General features: G+C 36.1%; 1 protein-coding gene across 5 annotated transcripts in view; it reads right to left on the bottom strand.

The window, feature by feature from the left end:
* PTPRQ (protein tyrosine phosphatase receptor type Q) overlaps positions 1 to 24,174 on the bottom strand; it is a 280,514-nt gene that overhangs the window by 178,450 nt on the left and 77,890 nt on the right. For all 5 annotated transcript variants that reach the window (XM_059936586.1, XM_059936587.1, XM_059936583.1 and 2 more), the window contains exons 24-27: positions 17,636 to 17,885; positions 15,931 to 16,059; positions 12,388 to 12,534; positions 6,563 to 6,735 (exon numbers count right to left, since the gene is read on the bottom strand). In XM_059936586.1, coding sequence (XP_059792569.1) covers positions 6,563 to 6,735; positions 12,388 to 12,534; positions 15,931 to 16,059; positions 17,636 to 17,885 — 699 coding nt within the window. The remainder of the gene's footprint in view (positions 1 to 6,562; positions 6,736 to 12,387; positions 12,535 to 15,930; positions 16,060 to 17,635; positions 17,886 to 24,174) is intronic.

Here is a 24,174-nt window from a genome sequence, read left to right as displayed (position 1 = left end):
AGACCCTCCCTAACTACAAATGATTTGAACATTGGTTTTGTAAAAACCCAGAATGTTACTAATTATCACCAAGTGTGCCATGTTGTGAATACTTCCCACACTTTGCCTCTCTAAAAAGATATTAAGTATTAGGTTTTTCAAAGGAGGAAAAAGAAATAATTTTAAGAGCAAAAATGATGGGAAAGAACCAGAACTTAAAGAGAGTAATGAGAAGGGGCTGAGAAGTAGGAGTGGAAATGAGGGATACAGAAGGGAATAAAGGCCCATCACAACTCCCAAAAGCTTGGACTCATTGAGTTAGCCCAACATTCTCAACCTCAGCAGTAATAACATTCTGTGTTGGATAATTTTTTGTTATAGGGAGCTGTCCCGGGCATTGTAGGAAGTTTAGCAGCATCCCTGGTCCCTACCCACTAGAAGCATCTTCCCAGCAGTGACAGTGAAAGCTGTCTTCAGAGATTGCCAAATGTCTCCTGGAGAGCAAAAGTGCCCCTGGTTGAGGACAACTGACTTAGGGGATGTCACAATTCATCAACATGAAAAGCTTCTCATATGCTACTTAGGAATCTTCAGAATTTATGTGACAGAATTAGAAGTCTTCAGAGTTAAGTTCCTAATCCGCCTGAATAAACCAACCTGATTCTACATGTAACAGTCTTCATCATAACTAATGTGATTTAAAAAAAAAAAAAAAACGAAAAAACTCTAGTACATCTATCAACTTCCACTCACTAGAAGTCTGCTCAATTGAATTAATGAAAATTTTGACTTATTCTTAAGAAATGCTTCTCTATTTTATTATAAACTATAACATGATTTGTACTATTATCAACCAGTGGTAAAAAGAAGTTTACAATTAGCATATGTTTGGAAACCTTCTAATGGATACTGTATCATTTTGCACATTATTTGGGTGATAAATCCTTAAGACTTGATTCTATTTATGTTCCTAATAATCAATGAAGTAAACTTGTCTCAAGCATTCCTTAACTACCTTCAAGTCGTGTCCTCAGCCTCAATCTGAAGCAACTGTCCAAGCATTTAGCTGGCTTTCTTCTCATACTCATCACTGACAAACACTGATATACTTGAGAAATAGGTTGGATGAAAGGATGTATCTATACAAATCTCAGAAATTTGTAACACTACATAGCAAAGCAGTGTCTTTGGGGATAAAATGTCCCAGGGTTCGAGTAGAATAACAAGTACAGGATGAGATTTTAGTGTGAAATTCAGCTAGAGAGCAATCCATGGAGAGATGACTTCAGGGATTTTCTAACTTTTGTCTCGGCAGAATGAGTCTCCCAAAGAAATTAATTTTATTCTTTGCATTGACAGAAGTAGAAAGTTTACACAAAAGGAGAAAATAATTCTGCTCAATTTGGCTCTAGTCAAACTACATATGGAATATTGTGTTCAGCTGAGAAAGAGGCTCGTTGAGAAATTGGAAAATATACACAGAAGAGTTATCAATAATATGAAGGATCTGGAAACCATGACTGATGAGAAACTGAGGATGTTAAGCCTTAGGGAAGCCATGACCATTATCTTCAAATGATAAAAAGTTAAATCACTGTGTACTGTTATTACTACTGCAGAGACTAACATTTAAAGCTACTCTGTGTCAAGTACAGTGCTAAATACTTTTTCCCATGTGATATCACTTCATTATAACCTAAAGGGAAAGATATTATTATCTCCATTTTACAGTCATCTGTTCAAGTTCACAAAGCTAGTCATAGCAGAGGTGGGATTGGAACACATTTTCCTGGTTGCAAATCCCAAACTCAAAGTCATTATAAGCTACTGTGTGGGTCTATAGAGGAGAGATGGGACAAACTGCTAAACATTAGTGGACGAATATTTCAGTCCAAAACAGTTAAAGAACAGGGTAGTTTCTTATTTATCTATGTATATTCTGGACCTATCACAGTGCCTAGAACTTTATAGTTACCTAATAAATGCATGTCTGAGACCATAAGGAAGCATGGTTTAAAGCTTATAGAACAGGAGCTGCTTTTGTAGTAGTTGATACCCTATTGTCAGAGTTGATCAAATATTTTACCAGAGGCTGGATTCCCAATCATCTATTAGGTATGTTATAAATGACATTCATATATAAGCTTGGAAGTTGAAATAATAGTCCTCAAACACTGAGATTAAATTTTCTAATGTATTTCTTCAAATATGTTTTTAAATATCGAGAGTAAAATCTTATATGTATTTCAGCATGCTTAAATAACCTCTGTTTATTAAGAAACAACTCATGAGAGGTCACTGGAAAAAATTTCAATAAGGATGATGAGATCAGGTCAAGCCTAGCATAGGATGATTATATTTTAATACTTTTTTTAAAGTGTCATCATCATGATATATGTACATGGCTAAAAATGCAAGAGGTGATGAAGGATTTACAATGGAAATACTTCCCTGTCTGTACTTTTCCAGTTGCAAGTCTTACACTCCAGAAGCAACACTTTTTTTTTGAGATTTTGAAATCAATCGTTTATTTTAATTGAGATATAACTGACATATAACATCATATTACTTTCAAGTGTACAACATAATAATTCAACATTTGTATATTTGTTGGAAGCAACACCTTTAATCATTTCTGTTTTCAGTTCTTATGGCGTTACTTCTAAAGTCACTAGATAGCATGCTTATACTGTTCTGTTAAGGCTCACTCACTTTAGACAGTATCAACTGACTTTCTGCTACGACAGGAAAGCTAGATTACTTAAATAGATGTATATTCCCTTTCCCAGTCCATTCTCATTTTTTATTTAGTTACTTTTTTAGTTTAAGTAATATACTTAAATCTGGAAGGATTATTCTCATAGACACGTGAAACACAAAACAGTGGAGAGACTACAGTGGATAGCCTCTCTCGTGATCCCTCCACTATCCCTACCTCCTGTTGTTCATGCTTTTGTATAATCCCTTCCTCTTGGGTGGGAACTGGGGTTTGCATCTAACCAATGGAATAAGGCGAAGGTGATGTGATGTCACTCTCACAGTTATATTATACAGACTCTCCTCGCTGGCTTGATGAGGTAAATGGCCACGTTGGGAAAGTTTTCTAGCAAGAAAATGTGGGGGATCCCCATGAGCTAGAGCTAAGGGTAGTCTCTAGTCAAAGGGCCAGCAAGAATCCAAGGCCCTCAGTTCTACAATCAAAAGGAAATGAAATCTGCCAAAATTCTACATGAGCCTAGAAGTAGATTCTTCCCCAGTCAAGGCTCCAGATGAGAACACAGGACAGTAAGCCACTTAACTGCAGCTGTATGAGACCCTAAGTAGGGAACCCATCTAAGCTGTCTGGATTCCTGACCTACAGAAACTGTGAGATGATAAATGTGAGTTGTTTTAAGCTTGTGGCAAATTGTTATATAACAATGGAAAACTAACGTAGTAAGTTAACAAAAATAGTCCAGGCAAGAGACTATTCAATCCTGAGCTGGGGTGGGGACACAGGAATGGAATATAGAGGTATGAAGGTCACACTGTGGAGGCAGAAATAACTGGCCTTAACATTGAGTGGCTATTAAATGCTAAGTATAACCAAAGTCAGAGGTAATTCCAAGGTTTCAAGCCCTCATGAAGAGAGGATAATGGTACCATTAACCAAAAAGAGAGACATCAGGCATATAAAAATGCCATGAAAGCCTTCCAAATGCTTAAACAATGACCTTCAGATCGGAGATCTGTGGTGTGCCCAGTCCAAGGGGTTAGGAATTCTAAGCCTGTTATTTAGTATCTGGGTTTCAAGTCAGCCTCTCTCCAGGCCTTGTTCTTGACCACTAAAAACTATTAATTGCCTTTACAGACTTTCTTCTTGTGTCCTGTGGGAAACTTTATATGCCCCCATCACTGTCCCAGAACCTCTGTCTAGTATCTCTTCTTCATTCCAACTTCATCTCCTCCTTCCAATCAAGAACCAAGTCCTGTTATCCCAAAAAGGATGCTTGTTTTGTTTTGTTCTGTTTTATGAGTTTAAATGTGATGAGCCCTGGCAGAACTTCACCACAAATGATTTGAATTAGGGAGGCAGAGTGTCAGAGAGAAAAATCATCATGGAAAACAAGGCAAAAGAGTCATGAAAATAGGAAGCAGTGATTGAAACTGTGCAGTTATCAAAAAAAAAGTGTAATGACATGGCTGAAAACAGAACTCTCTGCAATACCCTTATAATGAAGAAGTAAGAAAATTGTAAAAGAGCTTTTTTATTTTATTCATTTTTCATTGCACAAGGCCAAAATTTTTGCATACTCACAGTATATGAAAGTGGAGCAAGTATTAGGGGGAAAATGGTTGTATCAAAAGCTGGAGAGTAGGAGGCAAACGAATGGATTTTGGAGGAGACAGGGAAGATGAGGACAGCTAAAACTATATTACCACCTTATCTGACACTTAGGAGGCCACTGGTGACTTCCAACAAGATTTCAAGGATTTAAACAATTCTTGAGACAGGGTGTGGAGGCTATACTGTGAGAAGTTGAAGAGTGAATAGAAGAGTCCTTATCCTACATCAAGGTCAAGGAAGAGGATAATAAATGAATACACTAAGCCAGAGGTTTTATCTGTTATCTCCTTTACTCCTCATCATATAAGGTGCTTATATAAGCTCTGCTTTAAAAATAAGGGCAGCAAGTCTCCAAAAGTTGACTTGACCAAAGTCATAGATCTAGAAAAGGGCAGAGCCCGGTCTAGGACCCTGGTTCATTTGGATTTAGAGCCTCTGCCATATATGTCTCCCCACATCAACCTCTTGAAAGGTGAACCCAAACACCAATCACATGGGGAAGCAGAAATATCAATAAAGCTCCTGATCTAATGAAGAAAGATACAATCACAGAAATAAAGAGAAGTATAATGTCTCCTTTTATTGAGACCTAAGGAAACTAATATTGAGTTCCAATGAGGGTGAAAAGTCCAGTGCCATGATTAACAATTACAACAGGTCACAATTATTTAGCACCAAACTTACCATATGCCAGGGAACAAGCGCTAAGCTCTTTACACACATGAATCCACTAAACCTTCATTAACAATCCTGTGTTATAGGGACTCTTATAGTCCCTATCTTAGAGAAGAGGAAACTGAAGTTCAGAGAGGTCAAGCCTACTTTCTCAAGGTTAAACCATCATTACGGGCAAAACCAAGGTTTAAACCCAAGCATATTTTCTCCTAGGCCCAAGCACTTAACCTCTCTGCTGTACAGCCCAGTAAGTGACCAAATTAGGATATAAGCCCAGATTTGTACAGTACCAAAGCTCATGTTCTCTCTACTATGTCACAGAGACTGCAGATCATATAGATATAGGCAGAATCACAAAGAAGTCATTCCAGAATCTCTTAGTTTCAAGAGAAAAAGAGGTGTGGCTTGCCATTCAGTAGATGTCATTACAAGTGAGAGACCTGTCACCCAGTCCTAAAATAGTGAAGTATCTAATTTAAGGCCTTCTCAGCAGGAGCAGAGGATTAAGCTTTTGCCCTTTGCCTGAGTTGTCAACTAAAGTATCAGAGAAATCATAACTCAACATTTTTGCACAGAGGAATGGAGTCAACATTGGATTAAAATTTAACCCTGGGCCAGAGATGTCAAACCACTTGGAGTAATAAGTCCTGGGTGGCCAGAATGCATTAAGCACATAGTGAGGTCAACTTTCAGGTAGGTGTCAGAAATGGAGGAGAGCTGGGACTAGAAATAGAATAGATAATATATGTGGAGATAGGAAAAAACAGTGATTCTGGACCAAAGGAGTGGAACCTAATTACTGAATAACCATCAGGTAGTACCTCCAAGGTACAGAGATTGCTACACTCACTGGTCCCAAGTATATTTAATTTTTGTGAGCCCCAGGAGCCACCAATATCTGGATACAACTAGTCTGCAGCCTTAGAGGGAACTCCCAGGTGAACAGCTGGCTGGATGAGGTGAATGAAGACAGTGAAGGAAAATCACTGCTTCCAAACAGAAACAAAGGGGGAAAAAAGACTCCCGGTGTGAACAGAAACAAACATTGTCCTCTTATTTTATATCTATGAAATGATTTCATCTCTTTTATTTATTTGATTTCTTTAATCAAATGTATATTGTTTGTTTGTTTTTATATGAGGCAGCTTTGAGAAATTTGGCTTCCTAAGTAGGTCAAATCATTTGTCAACAACAGCTACTAAAATTACTGTGCCTTCCTTTGGCAACTATTCCAAATTACAAGCACAACCTTAGAAGGAGTACTTAAATCATAACAGGAGTTTCCAAACAATTCATTAACTTAATTACCATAATAATATTCACTTATGGAAGTACCTTTAGTCCCGCTTAATTGCTCAATTAACATTTTTCATTGCTGAAAAAGAATAATAGCATTTAATAATATATGTCCTAAAATGAAATATGATGAGCTAGATTATCGACATAGCCTAAATTTACTTCATTTTGTACTTTGAAGCTCATCAAATATTTTACGTTTGCATGTTGGCAAATCTTCCAAGTTATCAGGGTCAAAACCAAGTAGAAAGGGCTCACCAAGATTAAGAAATTAAAGTGCAATACCTCATCTTTTCCTGTGAGCAGAGTATTTTCCAATGTTACTCCTGTCTCAGAAACTAATACTTTCACTCGATATTGGTTAATGATTCCATTTGGTTGTTGTGGTTTCTTCCAAGTAATGCTTATTTCTGTGGCTTCTACTTCTGCAACTTGCAAATCAAATACTGTACCTGGAACTAAAAAAAGAGAATAAGAAAAGGGAAATTTAAAAATACATTCTCAAATTTTTTAAAATTCCCTTAATTCTTAGTTCACGATTGAAGATATATAAGCAATTCTATTAGAAAACAGACTAAAACAATTTGCTAATTTATTAATAATTAAATTTGTATCTGATCGTTTAAAATATACAGATATTTAAAGTTAAATTTCTACACGTTGTTCTCAAAATGTACACAAGAAACAGAATAACATGGAATAATTTTCCCAAATCAAAATGTCACAACATTTGTTCGAAACAAATTAATTAATAAAAATAACTTCCCAGGGAAAGTTGTTGATGACTGATGAATGCCCAGTAGAAATCCTGAAGACTTTACAAAAATTACAACATACCAAAAGATAATATCCAGAATACCGTGAATGAAATTACATGTAGTTGGTAAAAATCAATTAGGCAAATTTTAATTCATTACATTAAATTGTTTGAAGAGTTGATTGATATTTTCCTGCTGATTTTACAAATTAATTATGTGAATCTCAAATTTCAGATGCCCTCACTCTTTGCAATAGTAAAGAAAAAGAGAAAATCTGACAATTGGTTTAAGATAAAGCAAGAAGTACTTAAATTCTAGTTAGAAAGTCATCAAGTGGTAATCATTTTGTAATGTATAAAAGTATAAAATCACTAAATAAATAAATGAATGAATGAATGAATGTATCTATGTATGTCACCAAAAGCAAACTCTAGGAAACCTCCCAGGGCCACAGGAGTAATGAACCAAGAGTAAACCTGCTCTGGCCACTTGTCCACTTTCTGTCTATAGTTCACTGTATGACTATAAATAACCAATTCACCCCTCCACCTTTAGTTTCCCTATCTATAAAATGGGTGTGATTAAAACTTTCCTATCACTATACAAAGTTAGGAACAAATTCAAAAGACTTTATAATATGTTGGTTCAAGAAAGAGAAAATGAGATGTAAAAATATTGTCCTTTATGATTAGGACGTGGTCACACATTAAATTCATTTCCCTAATTTCCCTGTTTCCCTAAGCTGAGATATTTCACAGTAGTACAGGTTTATCAAATTCCAGTTAGAAGAAAGACATATTAGGGGTATAATACAAATGAAGAATGACTCTGTTCTCCTTTAAGATAATAAAAAGGAATTGAAAATTAATGTCACAACTCCTATAAATATTATTATAATTAATGAACCTAATTATGCTTAAGTTAACCATGTAGTAAGCTCCTGTAACCATGTAGTATTTTATCCAGTAGATTAAGAGTTGGGTTTTTTTTTTTTTTTTGTCTCTATGAAGTAATCAGTAAAAAAAAAAACTCCCTGGATATTATAACAATGTAAATATTTCTTAATGTTTGTTGACTAGTTAATGGCTAGATGGATGAATTCTGGACTAAGAGCATATCTGATTACTGCAGTCAAATTTCCAGTGTCCAGTATGGGTAAAACCTGTGCTCAAAACTGAAATAAACATAACATGGGTATACCTATAATTTGCCAATTATTTGCATCTCCTTTTCTAAAAACATTTTGGTATATCTCTATATAGAAGGATAACTCTTTAGATTGATTTCCCCAAAGGTGTTCTAATCTGAAGGAAAAATAGTTTGACCTTTGAAAGACTGAGGAAGAGTTCTAGGCTAGAACCCTACAATCACTGATTGATTCATTCATCATTCAACAGACTGAGGACTCATCATACAGTCACTGTTCTAGGCGCTTGAGGATAGAGGAAGGAATAAAACAGATAAAATCCTTTGCATAGGTCACCTCTTACATGTTTTATTTCATTAACATACACTGTTCCTAAAGCTTATGTTTCTATCATCATATATGTCAATATACATTTTTCAAGAGTAGAGGACCTTTCTAATTAACCATGTAGTATGAGAACAACACAGCTATTTAAATAGCAAAACTCCAATTCCACCTTTCTTTGACATTTTATTTTGGGGGCGCTATGTAGACAAACTCTCAGTATTGCATAACATAAATCAAAGAAGAGACCTGGCACTTTTCCATCTAATTTGAACTCATGTAGAATCTTAACTGAAAAAGCCAGTTTAATAACTACATTGATCAGAATAGTCAGATAACTAAACCCTGCCTACTATAAAGTAAGTGAAATGGTCAGTCCCATGTGATATAACATAATAATGTAGTAGGATACCAAACACTACCCAGTACAGCAGTATATTTAAAATGTACTGTCTCTTACTCTGTTAGCCAAACCTAAAAATAGTAGCAGACACTGTTTCTCTATCTTTTGATTTATACTTTTCAATATAACTTAGTAAGTATTGCCCCATGACACTAATGCCTAAAGTTACAATCCAACTTTAAGTGGTTCTATGTTACCCTAAAAATGTACCCCAAACTTGTGAAGAATGATTCTAAGGCTGTCTCTTTTTTTTATGAAAGAAGAAAAAGCTTAGGGGATAAAGGAAATGGAGTAGACAGCATTATATCTTGTCTTTAGAAAGATACTTGATATGTTACACCACAAATTCTTATGGGGAAACCAGAGAAGTGTGGATTAGATCAAACTTCTTTAATATTGATACCAAATTAACTAAAGAAAATCAAACACACAAAGCAATTATTCATGGTTCAGCATCAATTCTGAAGGTGTTGTCCATGGGGATGACCTAAGAATCATTCTCAAGTCAATACATCTATAAATTTTACTAAGAAATGGGAAACAGAGTACACATATGATTGGTAAAAATATATTCCAAATGATTTGGAGTTTGCAAATGAAAAATTCTTAGAAAAAAATGAAATGGAGACAAATGGCACTGGGGTAGAGAAAATACATTAAAATAAGTCTGCCATTATCTAGCAAATTAAACTTCCATTAGAAGTGACTTTTGCAAAAATCTACTGAAAAATAAAAGTCATGGAGAATCGTGAAAAACACAAAGTTCAGAGTTTCTCAGTGATCTCCCTACAAAGATGTTGCTACTATTTGCAGAAAGTAGCAAATTGAAACTACTAAGGACAAATGTCTTCACTTCCATAGTTTATTTATGGGGGAATGAATATGGATTTCAATACTTTGTTTGCTTTTAAGAAATGATGTTAACCTCCTTAAAAGATACTTGACACTAGTGGCAGGGAAGTTTTAGGGGATATTGAAGCAACAGAATTTACTTAAGTTTCTTTAATCCCGATACAAATAATAAGAAAATTCTGTTGCTTATGTTATATTCAGCAGATTACCTCATTTTGGAATAGGCAACTATGATGTTTTATAACATTAGAGATTATTAAATTATCATTTTTTTCCAAAACCATCTCTTCTTCATGCCTACGTAGAAATCTGCTCAGTAAAATATTAACGGATATGTAGAAACATTATGAAATACATAGGATAACTGCTTTAACAACATCATGTTGATTTTCTTTGATAATCAAAGTAGACCATGGACCATATGATTCTCAGTATTAGAGAAATCAGCCCCATTAAAATGTGATAGCACATATTTTCTATAAGAAAGAAATTCAATATTTTTCTATGAATATCTGGAGATTTGTTAGAACCTCAGTTGTTTTAAAGTATATTAATTTAAAAGCTGGTCCTAATTAATTTTTTAAATAGACTATAGACTACTTTTAAATATGGAGAAAAAAATAAATTGAGTAACTTTAATTAGAATACAAAGAACCCTGTTGTATTAATGAATAAAAAGAATAATCTAAAACTAAGGTATAAATTTTAATTGAAAGTATATAGTTCTAATGAGTTATTAGATTGTTCTCATATAGTCTAAAGATTCCTTTATGGCAAAGTTTTAATTAGTGGGACCAGGATTAATTAGTGTTGTCAGAGTCTACATTCACTGCATTTGCCCCAGCATTCCACTGAAACTCCCTGAGAACTCCATGGAGAAGCAGGCATGCAGAGGTAAGAACTGTGCCACACCTGCCCTTAGAGAAACCCACCTGTTGCCAGTGGGTTCTCCTGAAAGCCACCTGGATGTGGTCTACATGGTGAGTAGTTCAGGAGGCAGTAGGATAAAACTCAGGATACACTGCTCATTACACTGGGCAAGTAGAGCCATCTATTCAAAATAACTTGGTGTGAAAAATAACCCATGTGAAATATGTTGAACAATGTCCTTAAAATTCTACTTATTATTTTGTCAATAAAAAGTACAGATATAAAGAAAGGGAAATAAATGCTTAAACAATATCCCAAATAAACAAAATGGCACTGTATGTGGCAATGTATTATCTATTTCCCTATTTTGGTCAGATGCTGTAGGCCAAGAATGATGACAATAAAACAATAATCTTAAATTGTGGATTCAGTTTAGGAGCACCAAAATCGGCTTGGCTTGAAAGAAGACTGAATTTATTTAATTGCATAACATGAGAATAGAAATTGGTCAGTTGGGTTGGTTGAGAAAAGACCAAATTCAAGGGCTCTAAGTCTGACGAAGGCCAGATTGCTCTGTGGTATTTGACAACCATCCATAAATCTGTCTAGATTTCTTGAAAATGCTTAAGAGCAGGTTTAGGTGGAGGTGGGAGAAATTTCAGGTCTAATGGAGAAGACATACAATGCTAAGACTCTTCTGATAGAAATACAATGGAAAAAGTTTTGATATGAAAAAATGAGAACATTTTGTTAATGAGCGTGCCTCTCTTTTTTAACCTGTGTATTGAAACTGTATACACATTAGAATTTTCATTTGAAATCGATGTAACATAATTTTTACGTTCTTTCAATAGCAAAATATTATCAAGGGTTGTTCTTTGAAATGGGGGAGAAGTACAAAATTCCCTAATAGTTGCTGCCCTCTCATGGTGAAACACTTGAATGATTTATCTGATGAAGGTATGCCCAGCCTCGTGTGTATGCACGTGCGTGTGTGCACACTGTGTACTTAATTCACAAGTTACTGTATGTTAGCTATCACACAAACAAAATCTGAAAACTTTTTCAAGTGTTAGTGTGACTGTAAAAAAATTATTGTATTCTCCTAAATAATTACAATATCTAAATAGAAATGAAGGCATTGAGCAAGTTTGGTGTGGGCCCAGAAAACAGGTTGTGAAATGGCATGGTAACATTTTTTTAAACACTACAGTTTGCCTTAGACTGTGACGTTTAATATATACAATTAAAAAATTTCTTCAGGAGAAACTTTTTAAAATAATTTCAGTATATTCTGGTAAATTTATATTATGCACCTTCCAGAAATCCTCACTTCCTTAGAATATTCTTTTGATTATAAACATACTTTGTTATAGGTATTGTGGGATACATGGATTTCTCTGAACGTTATTCTGTGGGAAGATAGAGTCAGCATTAAATAATGTGGTTTAAACCATGTTAAATGTGTTCATTTGTTTAAGTATTCTTGAGATTTTGCCAGTACTATTCATTGTGAATTATGCAGGCTGATATTGCATGTAATGTTTCCTATAATGTTTACTTGATCTTTGGTCCCTCTTATTATGAAGCATGCTATGGGTTTAGTGTTCTAAGGAACACATGTTCAGAATGTACTAGGTAGTAATCTGATAAGGAAATAACATGAATTAGGTAAATATCAACGAAATAGCTTCTAATACAATGTTTAACCGATGCAATAAAATTCTCATTAACACACTAGAGGAGGCGTTCTTACCTCCTGGAGGAGTGAACACTGAAATATTTGACTTGGGTCCAATCCCTGCACTGGTTTCAGCCGCAACACACACGTCATACTTTGTAAATGGTGTTAGATTAGTGAATGCAAACTTAAGGTCTTTTGTGCTATTATCCAAAATCTGACCTGCAAAAAGCAAAAGATAATCGTGGATTATTTACTCCTCAAGCATGTAATCATTCTTACATTTAAGTATAGAGCAATTAAAGTGTTAACATATGCACTAACATTCACTATTACAATTTTAAAAGTGAATATAGGGCTTCCCTGGTGGTGCAGTGGTTGAGAATCTGCCTGCCAATGCTGGGGACATGGGTTCGAGCCCTGGTCTGGGAAGATCCCACATGCCGCAGAGCAACTGGGCCCGTGAGCCACAACTACTGAGCCTGCGCGTCTGGAGCCTGTGCCCCGCAACAAGAGAGGCCGCGACAAGTAAAAGGCCCGCGCACCGCGATTAAGAGTGGCCCCCGCTCGCCGCAACTAGAGAAAGCCCTCGCACAGAAACGAAGACCCAACACAGCCAAAAATAAATTAAAAAAAAAAAAAAAAAAGTGAATATATCTTAAACATTTAGCTTAGTATCACACTGGTGTCAATTTATTTAAAATGGAAAAAAAATGAAAATCTTGCAGTACTTAAAATTACTTTTATATAAAGCCCTATTGAACCATAGTGTTATTTTTTGACATAGTTAAAATGAACACATCAGGGTTTTTTTTTTTTTTAATTATTATTTATTTATTTATTTATTTTTTTGGCTGTGTTGGGTCTTCGTTTCTGTGTGAGGGCTTTCTCCAGTTGTGGCAAGCGGGGGCCACTCTTCATTGTGGTGCGCGGGCCTCTCACTATCGCGGCCTCTCTTGTTGCGGAGCACAGGCTCCAGACGCGCAGGCTCAGTAGTTGTGGCTCACGGGCCCAGTTGCTCTGCGGCATGTGGGATCTTCCCAGACCAGGGCTCGAACCCGTGTCCCCTGCATTAGCAGGCAGATTCTCAACCACTGCATCACCAGGGAAGCCCACACATTAGATTTTACCAATATAAAAACAGTGACAGTGTTTGATACTCAAATTCATTCAATTAAAATGCTAAATATTCTCACTATCTTCTATAAAAAGATATATTTAGAAAATTTCTGTAGCTTAGCTTCTGAGCAAAATTTCTTAACTGGGCCATCATCAAAATTCCTTAAATCCTCAACTTTATCTCCGAATAGTCTTTTCCGCTTCTTGCTCTAACTGAAACCTAGCTCTCCCCTGAGACCACTGCTTCTGTTCCCTACAGCCACCCTGGGTGGTGGTGACTGATTTTTCCCCGCAGCCCTCAAGCGACTAGGCGGGCAGGTGTGGCATGTGTTCTCCTTGCTCCTCTTTGCTCTTAGACAATTCTAGCTCCTCCTTAGAAAAGCCCACAGCTTCAGCTCTCATGCAATCGGTGACATCCACTGACTCTCATTGTTGTAGTGATCTGTGGACCCCAGGGTCACTCACTCTCATTCTGGATGGTTTAGCTCCTGCTTCAATGGCATTTTCTTCAATGCTACCATCTTAATTTGTGGTGATTTCAATATCCTTAGAGATCATCCTTAAACTACTTCAAGCTCTCCTTAAATAATCTAGTCCTCCACCTGATCTCAGCCACTCCCTCACAGTCATAATAGACATCGCTATTACCAATAACTGCAAATCCTAAATTATCTCAATTTCATGCAGCTGTCTCTGACCACACTTCCTGTCTCCTGATCACTACTCTAGAAGCCAGAACCAACAATTCTTCGGGACCTCCAATCCATTGATCTTACCACCTACTTTATTTTATTTTGTTTGGTTCCTCACCACTTGATGTCTACTCTTTATCCAGCCTCAGTGTCATTGTCAGTAATAAACACTGCCTTACATAAGCCCTCTCTTGTTGAAGGGAACTGGAGAAAAACACAAATCCACTCTGACTGGTATCACTTTATTCATTACCGCACTTCAAATGAGCCCTAAATGGTACTCAGCACCTTACTTAACTTCAGTAGTACAGTCACTCTCTACTCTTCTAGATGAATATTTACACTTTTTCTTCCCAGTTGATTAACTGGAAAAATTAATCATTCAGAAGACATGTGCCACATACTCCCACCAACGCAAGTACCTATTTACAGCATCTGCACCCACAGACTCTGCCTTATAACCTGTTACAATGGATAAACCATCTGGATTCTTATCTCAAACCAATCCCTACATTTGAGCAAAAGATCTCATTTTCTGCCTACACAAAGATATCTTTCCAATAATTCCTGCCTTTCTTATATCATCAACATATCCTTTTTTTAATTTATTCCCATCAGCAAACAAACATGCTTTGTTTGTTCCCTCTGAAAAGAAAACCTGTCGATGCTGCTTACCCCTCACCCCCACTACCCACTTCCATTCACTGCTTCACTTTGCAGCAGAACTCAAGAGTTGTCCATTACCCACTGCTCCAATTCTCTTCTCCCATTCTCTCTTCAGTCTACTCCAAGCAGGCATTTACCCCACATACTCCAGCGAGAGCGAACTGCTCTCGATAAGATCGCTAATGACTTCCAGGTTGCTAAATTCGATAGTTACTAAATACATTCTCTTGACTTACCAGCCTCACAGATTCAAGAGTACTTTGTCAAAATTTTGTAAAATAGTACCGATAGAAAAGGTATGTTTGGGTATCCATGTGTGTCTATGTATTGAGGAGGGAGGGGGAAAAACAGACTACCATATCTTTAGGCCTGCAAATATTTCAGAATTTTAGGAGCATAAGGTACTCAGGGATGAGAAATAAAGTTTACTCATGTGTTTCATGATAGATTCCTAGAAGTTCCCAAGTGAATAATTTGGACATTTGTCGATTTTTCCACTCTTCCAAATAAATGATAATATGTGAGTTTATGTTATTTCATTACTATCTGAAATAAACTTATTTCATAGAACCATAGAATGCAGATTATGAAAGAATTGTAGAGTTTACTTAATTAACTTATACTAATATAGTATTTGAACCTCTTAAAATATTCGACAAGTCGATGTCCAGCTCCTCCTTGTTCATAAAGATGGTGAACTCGCTACATTATGAAGTTGCCCATATTACTTTTAGAGAGCCCAATTATTAGAAATAGTCTCTTTCTTCTAAGCAGAAATCTGATTTAATATAACCGAAGCCCATTGTTCTTCATATATTTGCAATCAGAGTAAGTCAAGGTCCTCCTGTTCAAATATGTGAAGACATGTATCTCCTCTAATACTTCTCTTCTTGAGGGGTTATCCTTTGTTCTTTCAGCTTTGTCATGAAATATGGAACATGGACAATGTTTTACCCTCCTTATACTTATTTATGATTTTAAACAAAAAGTTCAAAGAGCCTCACTTCCTTATTACTTTTTTACTCTTTGCTTCAACTACAGGGTCTTTTAAAAACAGTTAAATACTTTTTAAAAGTTTGATCACAGTAACATATTTTATATAATTCTTACTCCAAAAGGTAAACACAAAACTAAGACTTACCTGATGGTCCATATAATTCAACTCTGTAACTAAATTTTCCTGTAACTGTAGTTGGTGGGTCCCATGAAACTGAAAAGGACTTCCCTGTAATGTTACCTGTTACAAAGTTTTGTGGTGGTCCTTCAGGCACTAAAATGATTACAGAAAAAAATGAATAAATAATAGATATATATTTAAAATTTAAAAGCACCTTATTAAATACACAAAATAAAACACAGAATCAGAGAAAAAATAAAAGGTCACACAGTAAAGTGTTTGTTTTTTCAACCTACAAAAAGAAAAGATAGGCTATAATTGAAGAATTTGAATAAGTGGTGGACCATTAGATAAACTCCTTATTTGCAACAATTACTATTTTTACTTAATGCTGTATATGATTGCACAGGGTGTTTTATTCCTATATAGCTCATTGTACACTTACATTGTCTTGAAGCATTTATACGTATTGCATTCAACAAGCCCTGGGCATCTGGCTTGATAAAAGCTCTCCCTCTGGTGTACACAGGTGGAAGGGGCAAAGAAATAACTCAACCTTCAGAATCCGTTGGCAGTGATTTTACTTTTTATATCAATATCTGTATTTGGCTCTGAGAGGAAATTTATAACCTATATTCTAATGTAACATTGGTAACATATAAAAATAATAATGCTATTTAAAAATAGTCTTTTTCATAGATGTTTCTATATTTAAAAAAAAAAACTTTCTTTTAATTGAAATGAAACATTCTAAATATTTTTTAAAACAAAGTTCTTGTCTACCAAATTTCACTTTGTGTGACCTTCATGAAATTCTTTCTTTCTTTTTTTGTATGAAAAGAAGTAAGGAGTATGGAAGAGGAAATGGTCTGATTCAAAGATGTTTAATTCAAGAAAAATCTTCAAATTTACATGTACTTAAATGACACCTATGTAATCAGAAAAAAATACTATGCTTAAGTGAAATTACCCTACAAGTAATAATTTCCAGTAGCCTTAAAAATCATCATTCTAACTGAATTTCTGATACTATATATTTAGTATGGCATTATGTAGTATGTTTAGATGTGTTTGTCTATATATATATATGTGTATATATGGATGCTAACATATTATAATTAAATATATAAATACCATACCTAGAAATATGTACTCTTAGAATTTAGTAGTAATAATAATATCTAATCATACTCATTTAGTACTAACACCATCTCCATAAGGAAGATACTATTACTGTCTCCATTTTTCACAAAAGGAAACAAATACAAAGAGGATACAGGTAGGTATTTTTTAACTACTGTTTTTATCTGATGCTGAATGTTAATCGCATGATATTTCTGCTACTGCAGGTGTTATCTCCACATCTGGCAATAGCAATATCAGTGAGAGAAGTCATCTACACATGACTATAGAAGATGAAGGACAGGATGATTACGAAAAATTGCTGGGGTCACAGAATGATAAAAGCTGATCTTAAGATCAAGGCTATTAGCTCAGGAGTCTCTTCTCTCAAATCTCCTTTCTCATTTTAGATGCTTATGTAAAAGAGTATTGGAATTGAAGATGCTCCAGAAGGGATACCTATTATCTGTTATTAGGGCAAAAAAAGTTACTGAAAGGGAAGGAAGATTTTAACAAAAATATCTACATGAAAAAAATGAAAGGTTATTCTATGAATAATTTAACTTCTTTTCCTACCAAAAAAAAAAAAGAAAGAAAGAAACCATACCTGATTCTGGTGTTCTGACAATCGTACTATCAATATAACCTGCTTCAGTTGTAACAGCAGAAACTTCAAAAAGATACGTCGTATAAGGTTGCAAATGTGTCACTACAAAACTGATAGGTTCTTTCCACACAGAGCTAATCTTCCTCCCGGGCAACATGCTCGATGGGTAGGTGGTACGTGATGGAGGTGTCACCCTCCCAAGGGTTGGAGAAGGGCTGGTTGTACTCCATAAAAAGGATTCATTATTCTCCTAGTGAAAAAAATAAACATCAGTGGGAAAATAATGTGGTATCACTTGATGGCAATGATAAGGGTAATTCATTTTTTCTTTATACTACAAATACTATTCTTAATTTGTGTGTGTATGTGTATGATTGGGTAAGAGTTTAACAGATTCACTTACCCATTATAGCTACAGACAAATCTGCTAGATTTTAATTATACCCACTTACTGTCTAAAGTTATTCCATCAATACCATTGTCCACAGTTTTAGAACAGAATGTATTTACTGCATTCTTTACACCTTAATCTTTCTTATAAGTAGGATTTCATGTGGCTTTGAATAAAGGTATAACTATAGCAAAATCATTTTAAGAATTTTAAAATTTCATATTAAAAGTGCAAGAGCCAAAGAGATGAAATGTTTTCCCTATTGTGAAATTTCAAACATAATGTCACTTTCTTACCGTTATGATTATTTTTTCTGCAACAGTATTCAAAAGACAAAGCTCATAGAACATGTGTTTGTGTGTATATGGGCACATGTGTTTATGTGTTTATGTGTATTAGATATCTAAATTAAAAAAAATTTTGTGAATCCTACAACTTAAAGCATTTAAAAGAAAAGTAATTTTGGTTGTTTTCTCATCAATAATATCACAAAGATAACCAATATTAACTTTAAAAAAGCATTATTAGAGACTTGGGGCAAGATGGCGGAAGAGTAAGACGCGGAGATCACCTTCCTTCCCACAGATACAGTAGAAATACATCGACACGTGGAACTGCTCCTACAGAACACCCACTGAACGCTGGCAGAAGACGTCAGACCTCCCAAAAGCTTTATTTTATTTTATTTTATCCTCTTTCTTTCTATTTTTTTCTCCCTTTTATTCTGAGCCGTGTGGATGAAAGGCTCTTGGTGCTCCAGCCAGGCATCAGGGCTGTGCCTCTGAGGTGGGAGAGCCAACTTCAGGACACTGGTCCACAAGAGACCTCCCAGCTCCACGTAATACCAAACGGCGAAAATCTCTCAGAGATCTCCATCTCAACATCAAGACCCAGCTTCACTCAACGACCAGCAAGCTACAGTGCTGGACACCCTATGCCAAACAACTAGCAAGACAGGAACATAGCCCCATCCATTAGCAGAGAGGCTGCCTAAAATCATAATAAGGCCACAGACACCCCAAAACACACCACCAGACGTGGACGTGCCCACCAGAAAGACCAGATCCAACCTCATCCACCAGAACACAGGCAATAGTCCCCTCCACCAGGAAGCCTACACAACCCACTGAACCAACCTTACCCACTGGGGACAGATACCAAAAACAACGGGAACTACGAACCTGCAGCCTGTGAAAAGGAGACCCCAAACACAGTAAGATAAGCAAAATGAGAAGACAAAAAAACACACAGCAGGTGAAGGAGCAGGGTCAAAACACACCAGACCTAACAAATGAAGAGGAAATAGGCAGTCTACCTGAAAAAGAATTCAGAATAATGACAGTAAAGGTGATCCAAAATCTTGGAAATAGAATAGACAAAATGCAAGAAACATTTAACAAGGATGTAGAAGAACTAAAGAGAAACCAAGCAATGATGAAAAACACAATAAATGAAATAAAAAATACTCTAGACGGGATCAATAGCAGAATAATTGAGGCAGAAGAACGGATAAGTGACCTGGAAGATAAAATAGTGGAAATAACTACTGCAGAGCAGAATAAAGAAAAAAGAATAAAAGAACTGAATAGAGTCTCAGAGACCTCTGGGACAACATTAAACGCACCAACATTCGAATTATAGGGGTCCCAGAAGAAGAAGAGAAAAAGAAAGGGACTGAGAAAATATTTGAAGAGATGATAGTTGAAAACTTCCCTAATATGGGAAAGGAAATAGTTAATCAAGTCCTGGAAGCACAGAGAGTCCCATACAGGATAAACCCAAGGAGAAACACGCCAAGACACATATTAATCAAACTGTCAAAAATTAAATATAAAGAAAACATATTAAAAGCAGCAAGGGAAAAACAACAAATAACACACAAGGGAATCCCCATAAGGTTAACAGCTGATCTTTCAGCAGAAACTCTGCAAGCCAGAAGGGAGTGGCAGGATATACTTAAAGTCATGAAGGAGAAAAACCTACAACCAAGGTTACTCTACCCAGCAAGGATCTAATTCAGATTTGATGGAGAAATTAAAACCTTTACAGACAAGCAAAAGCTGAGAGAGTTCAGCACCACCAAACCAGCTTTACAACAAATGCTAAAGGAACTTCTCTAGGCAAGAAACACAAGAGAAGGAAAACACCTACAATAACAAACCCAAAACATTTAAGAAAATGGGAATAGGAACATACATATCAATAATTACCTTAAATGTAAATGGATTAAATGCTCCCACCAAAAGACACAGACTGGCTGAATGGATACAAAAACAAGACCCATATATATGCTGTCTACAAGAGACCCACTTCAGACCTAGAGACACATACAGACTGAAAGTGAGAGGATGGAAAAAGATATTCCATGCAAATGGAAATCAAAAGAAAGCTGGAGTAGCAATTCTCATATCAGACAAAATAGACTTTAAAATAAAGACTATTACAAGAGACAGAGAAGGATACTATATAATGATCAAGGGATCGATCCAAGAGGAAGGTATAACAATTGTAAATATTTATGCACCCAACATAGGAGCACCTCAATACATAAGGCAAATACTAACAGCCATAAAAGGGGAAGTCGACAGTAACACACTCATGGTAGGGGACTTTAACACCCCACTTTCACCAATGGACAGATCATCCAAAATGAAAATAAATAAGGAAACACAAGCTTTAAATGATACATTAAACAAGATGGATTTAATTGATATTTATAGGACATTCCACCCAAAAACAACAGAATACACATTTTTCTCAAGTGCTCATGGAACATTCTCCAGGATAGATCATATCTTGGGTCACAAATCAAGCCCTGGTAAATTTAAGAAAATTGAAATCGTATCAAGTATCTTTTCCGACCACAACGCTATGAGACTAGATATCAATTACAGGAAAAGACCTGTAAAAAATACAAACACATGGAGGCTACACAATACACTACTTAATAACGAAGTGATCACTGAAGAAATCAAAGGGGAAATCAAAAAATACTTAGAAACAAATGACAATGGAGACACGACGACCCAAAACCTATGGGATGCAGCAAAAGCTGTTCTAAGAGGGAAGTTTATAGCAATACAAGCCTACCTCAAGAAACAGGAAACATCTCGAATAAACAACCTAACATTGTACCTAAAGCAATTAGAGAAAGAAGAGCAAAAAACCCCAAAGCTAGCAGAAGGAAAGAAATCATAAAGATCAGATCAGAAATAAATGAAAAACAAATGAAGGAAACAATAGCAAAAATCAATGAAACTAAAAGCTGGTTCTTCGAGAAGATAAACAAAATTGATAACACCATTAGCCAGACTCATCAAGAGAAAAAGGGAGAAGACTCAAATCAATAGAATTAGAAATGAAAAAGGAGAAGTAACCACTGACACTGCAGAAATACAAACGATCATGAGAGATTACTACAAGCAACTCTATGCCAATAAAATGGACAACTTGGAAGAAATGGACAGATTCTTAGAAATGCACAACCTACCGAGACTGAACCAGGAAGAAATAGAAAATATGAACAGACCAATCACAAGCACTGAAATTGAAACTGTGATTAAAAATCTTCCAACAAACAAAAGCCCAGGACCAGATGGCTTCACTGGCGAATTCTATCAAACATTTAGAGAAGAGCTAACACCTATCCTTCTCAAACTCTTCCAAAATATAGCAGAGGGAGGAACACTCCCCAACTCATTCTACGAGGCCACCATCACCCTGATACCAAAACCAGACAAAGATGTCACAAAGAAAGAAAACTACAGGCTAATATCACTGATGAACATAGATGCAAAAATCCTCAACAAAATACTAGCAAACAGAATCCAACAGCACATTAAAAGGATCATACACCATGATCAAGTGGGGTTTATTCCAGGAATGCAAGGATTCTTCAATATACACAAATCAATCAACGTGATACATCATATTAACAAATTGAAGGAGAAAAACCATATGATCATCTCAATAGATGCAGAGAAAGCTTTCGACAAAATTTAACACCCATTTATGATAAAAGCCCTGCAGAAAGTAGGCACAGAGGGAACTTTTCTCAACATAATAAAGGCCATATATGACAAACCCACAGCCAACATTGTCCTCAATGCTGAAAAACTGAAACCATTTCCACTAAGATCAGGAACAAGACAAGGTTGCCCATTCTCACCACTATTATTCAACATAGTTTTGGAAGTGTTAGCCACAGCAATCAGAGAAGACAAAGAAATAAAAGGAATCCAAATCGGAAAAGAAGAAGTAAAGCTGTCACTGTTTGCAGATGACATGATACTATACATAAAGAATCCTAAAACTGCCACCAGAAAACTACTAGAGCTAATCAATGAATTTGGTAAAGTAGCAGGATACAAAATTAATGCACAGAAATCTCTTGCATTCCTATATACTAATGATGAAAAATCTGAAAGTGAAATTAAGAAAACACTCCCGGGCTTCCCTGGTGGCACAGTGGTTGAGAATCTGCCTGCCAATGCAGGGGACACAGGTTCGAGCCCTGGTCTGGGAAGATCCCACATGCCGCGGAGCAACTGGGCCCGTGAGCCACAACTACTGAGCCTGTGCGTCTGGAGCCTGTGCTCCTCAACAAGAGAGGCCGCGATAGTGAGAGGCCTGCGCACCGTGATGAGGAGTGGCCCCCGCTCGCCACAACTAGAGAAAGTCCTCGCACAGAAACGAAGACCCAACACAGCCATAAATAAATAAATAAATAAATAAATAAAATTTAAAAAAAAAAGAAAACACTCCCATTTACCACTGCAACTAAAAGAATAAAATATCTAGGAATAAACCTACCTAAGGAGACAAAAGACCTGTATGCAGAAAATTATAGGACACTGATGAAGGAAATTAAAGATGATACAAATAGATGGAGAGCTATACCATGTTCTTGGATTGGAAGAATCAACATTGTGAAAATGACTCGACTACCCAAAGCAATCTACAGATTCAATGCAATCCCTATCAAACTACCACTGGCATTTTTCACAGAACTAGAACAAAAAATTTCACAATTTGTATGGAGACACAAAAGACCCCAAATAGCCAAAGCAATCTTGAGAACAAAAAATGGAGGTGGAGGAATCAGGCTCCCTGACTTCAGACTATATTACAAAGCTACAGTAATCAAGACAGTTTGGTACTGGCACAAAAACAGAAATATAGATCAATGGAACAGGATAGAAAGCCCAGAGATAAACCCACGCACATATGGTCACCTTATCTTTGATAAAGGAGGCAAGCATATACAGTGGAGAAAAGACAGCCTCTTCAATAAGTGGTGCTGGGAAAATTGGAGAGGTACATGTAAAAGTATGAAATTAGAACACTCCCTGACACCATACACAAAAATAAACTCAAAATGGATTAAAGACCTAAGTGTAAAGCCAGACACTATCAAACTCTTAGAGGAAAACATAGGCAGAACACTCTATGCCATAAATCGCAGTAAGATCCTTTTTGACCCACCTCCTAGAGAAATGGAAATAAAAACAAAAATAAACAAATGGGACCTAATGAAACTTAAAAGCTTTTGCACAGCAAAGGAAACCATAAGCAAGACCAAAAGACAACCCTCAGAATGGGAGAAAATATTTGCAAATGAAGCAACTGACAAAGGATTAATCTCCAAGATTTACAAGCAGCTCATGCAGCTCAATAACAAAAAAACAAACAACCCAATCCAAAAATGGGCAGAAGACCTAAATAGACATTTCTCCAAAGAAGATATACAGATGGCCAACAGACACATGAAAGAATGCTCAACATCCTTAATCATTAGAGAAATGCAAATCAAAACTACAATGAGGTATCATCTCACACCGGTCAGAATGACCATCATCAAAAAATCTAGAAACAATAAATGCTGGAGAGGGTGTGGAGAAAAGGGAACCCTCTTTCACTGTTGGTGGGAATGTAGATTGATACAGCCACTATGGAGAACAGTATGGAGGTTCCTGAAAAAACTAAAAATAGAACTACCATACGACCCAGCAATCCCACTACTGGGCATATACCCTGAGAAAACCATAATTCAAAAAGAGTCATGTACCAAAATGTTCACTGCAGCTCTATTTACAATAGCCAGGACATGGAAGCAACCTAAGTGTCCATCATCGGATGAATGGATAAA

The sequence above is a fragment of the Balaenoptera ricei genome, chromosome 10 (assembly GCF_028023285.1).
Source record: "Balaenoptera ricei isolate mBalRic1 chromosome 10, mBalRic1.hap2, whole genome shotgun sequence".
In the NCBI taxonomy this organism is placed as follows: Eukaryota; Metazoa; Chordata; class Mammalia; order Artiodactyla; family Balaenopteridae; genus Balaenoptera; species Balaenoptera ricei.
The sequence above is the reverse complement of the archived record's forward strand: the minus strand, read 5'-3'. Positions and strand labels throughout refer to the sequence as shown.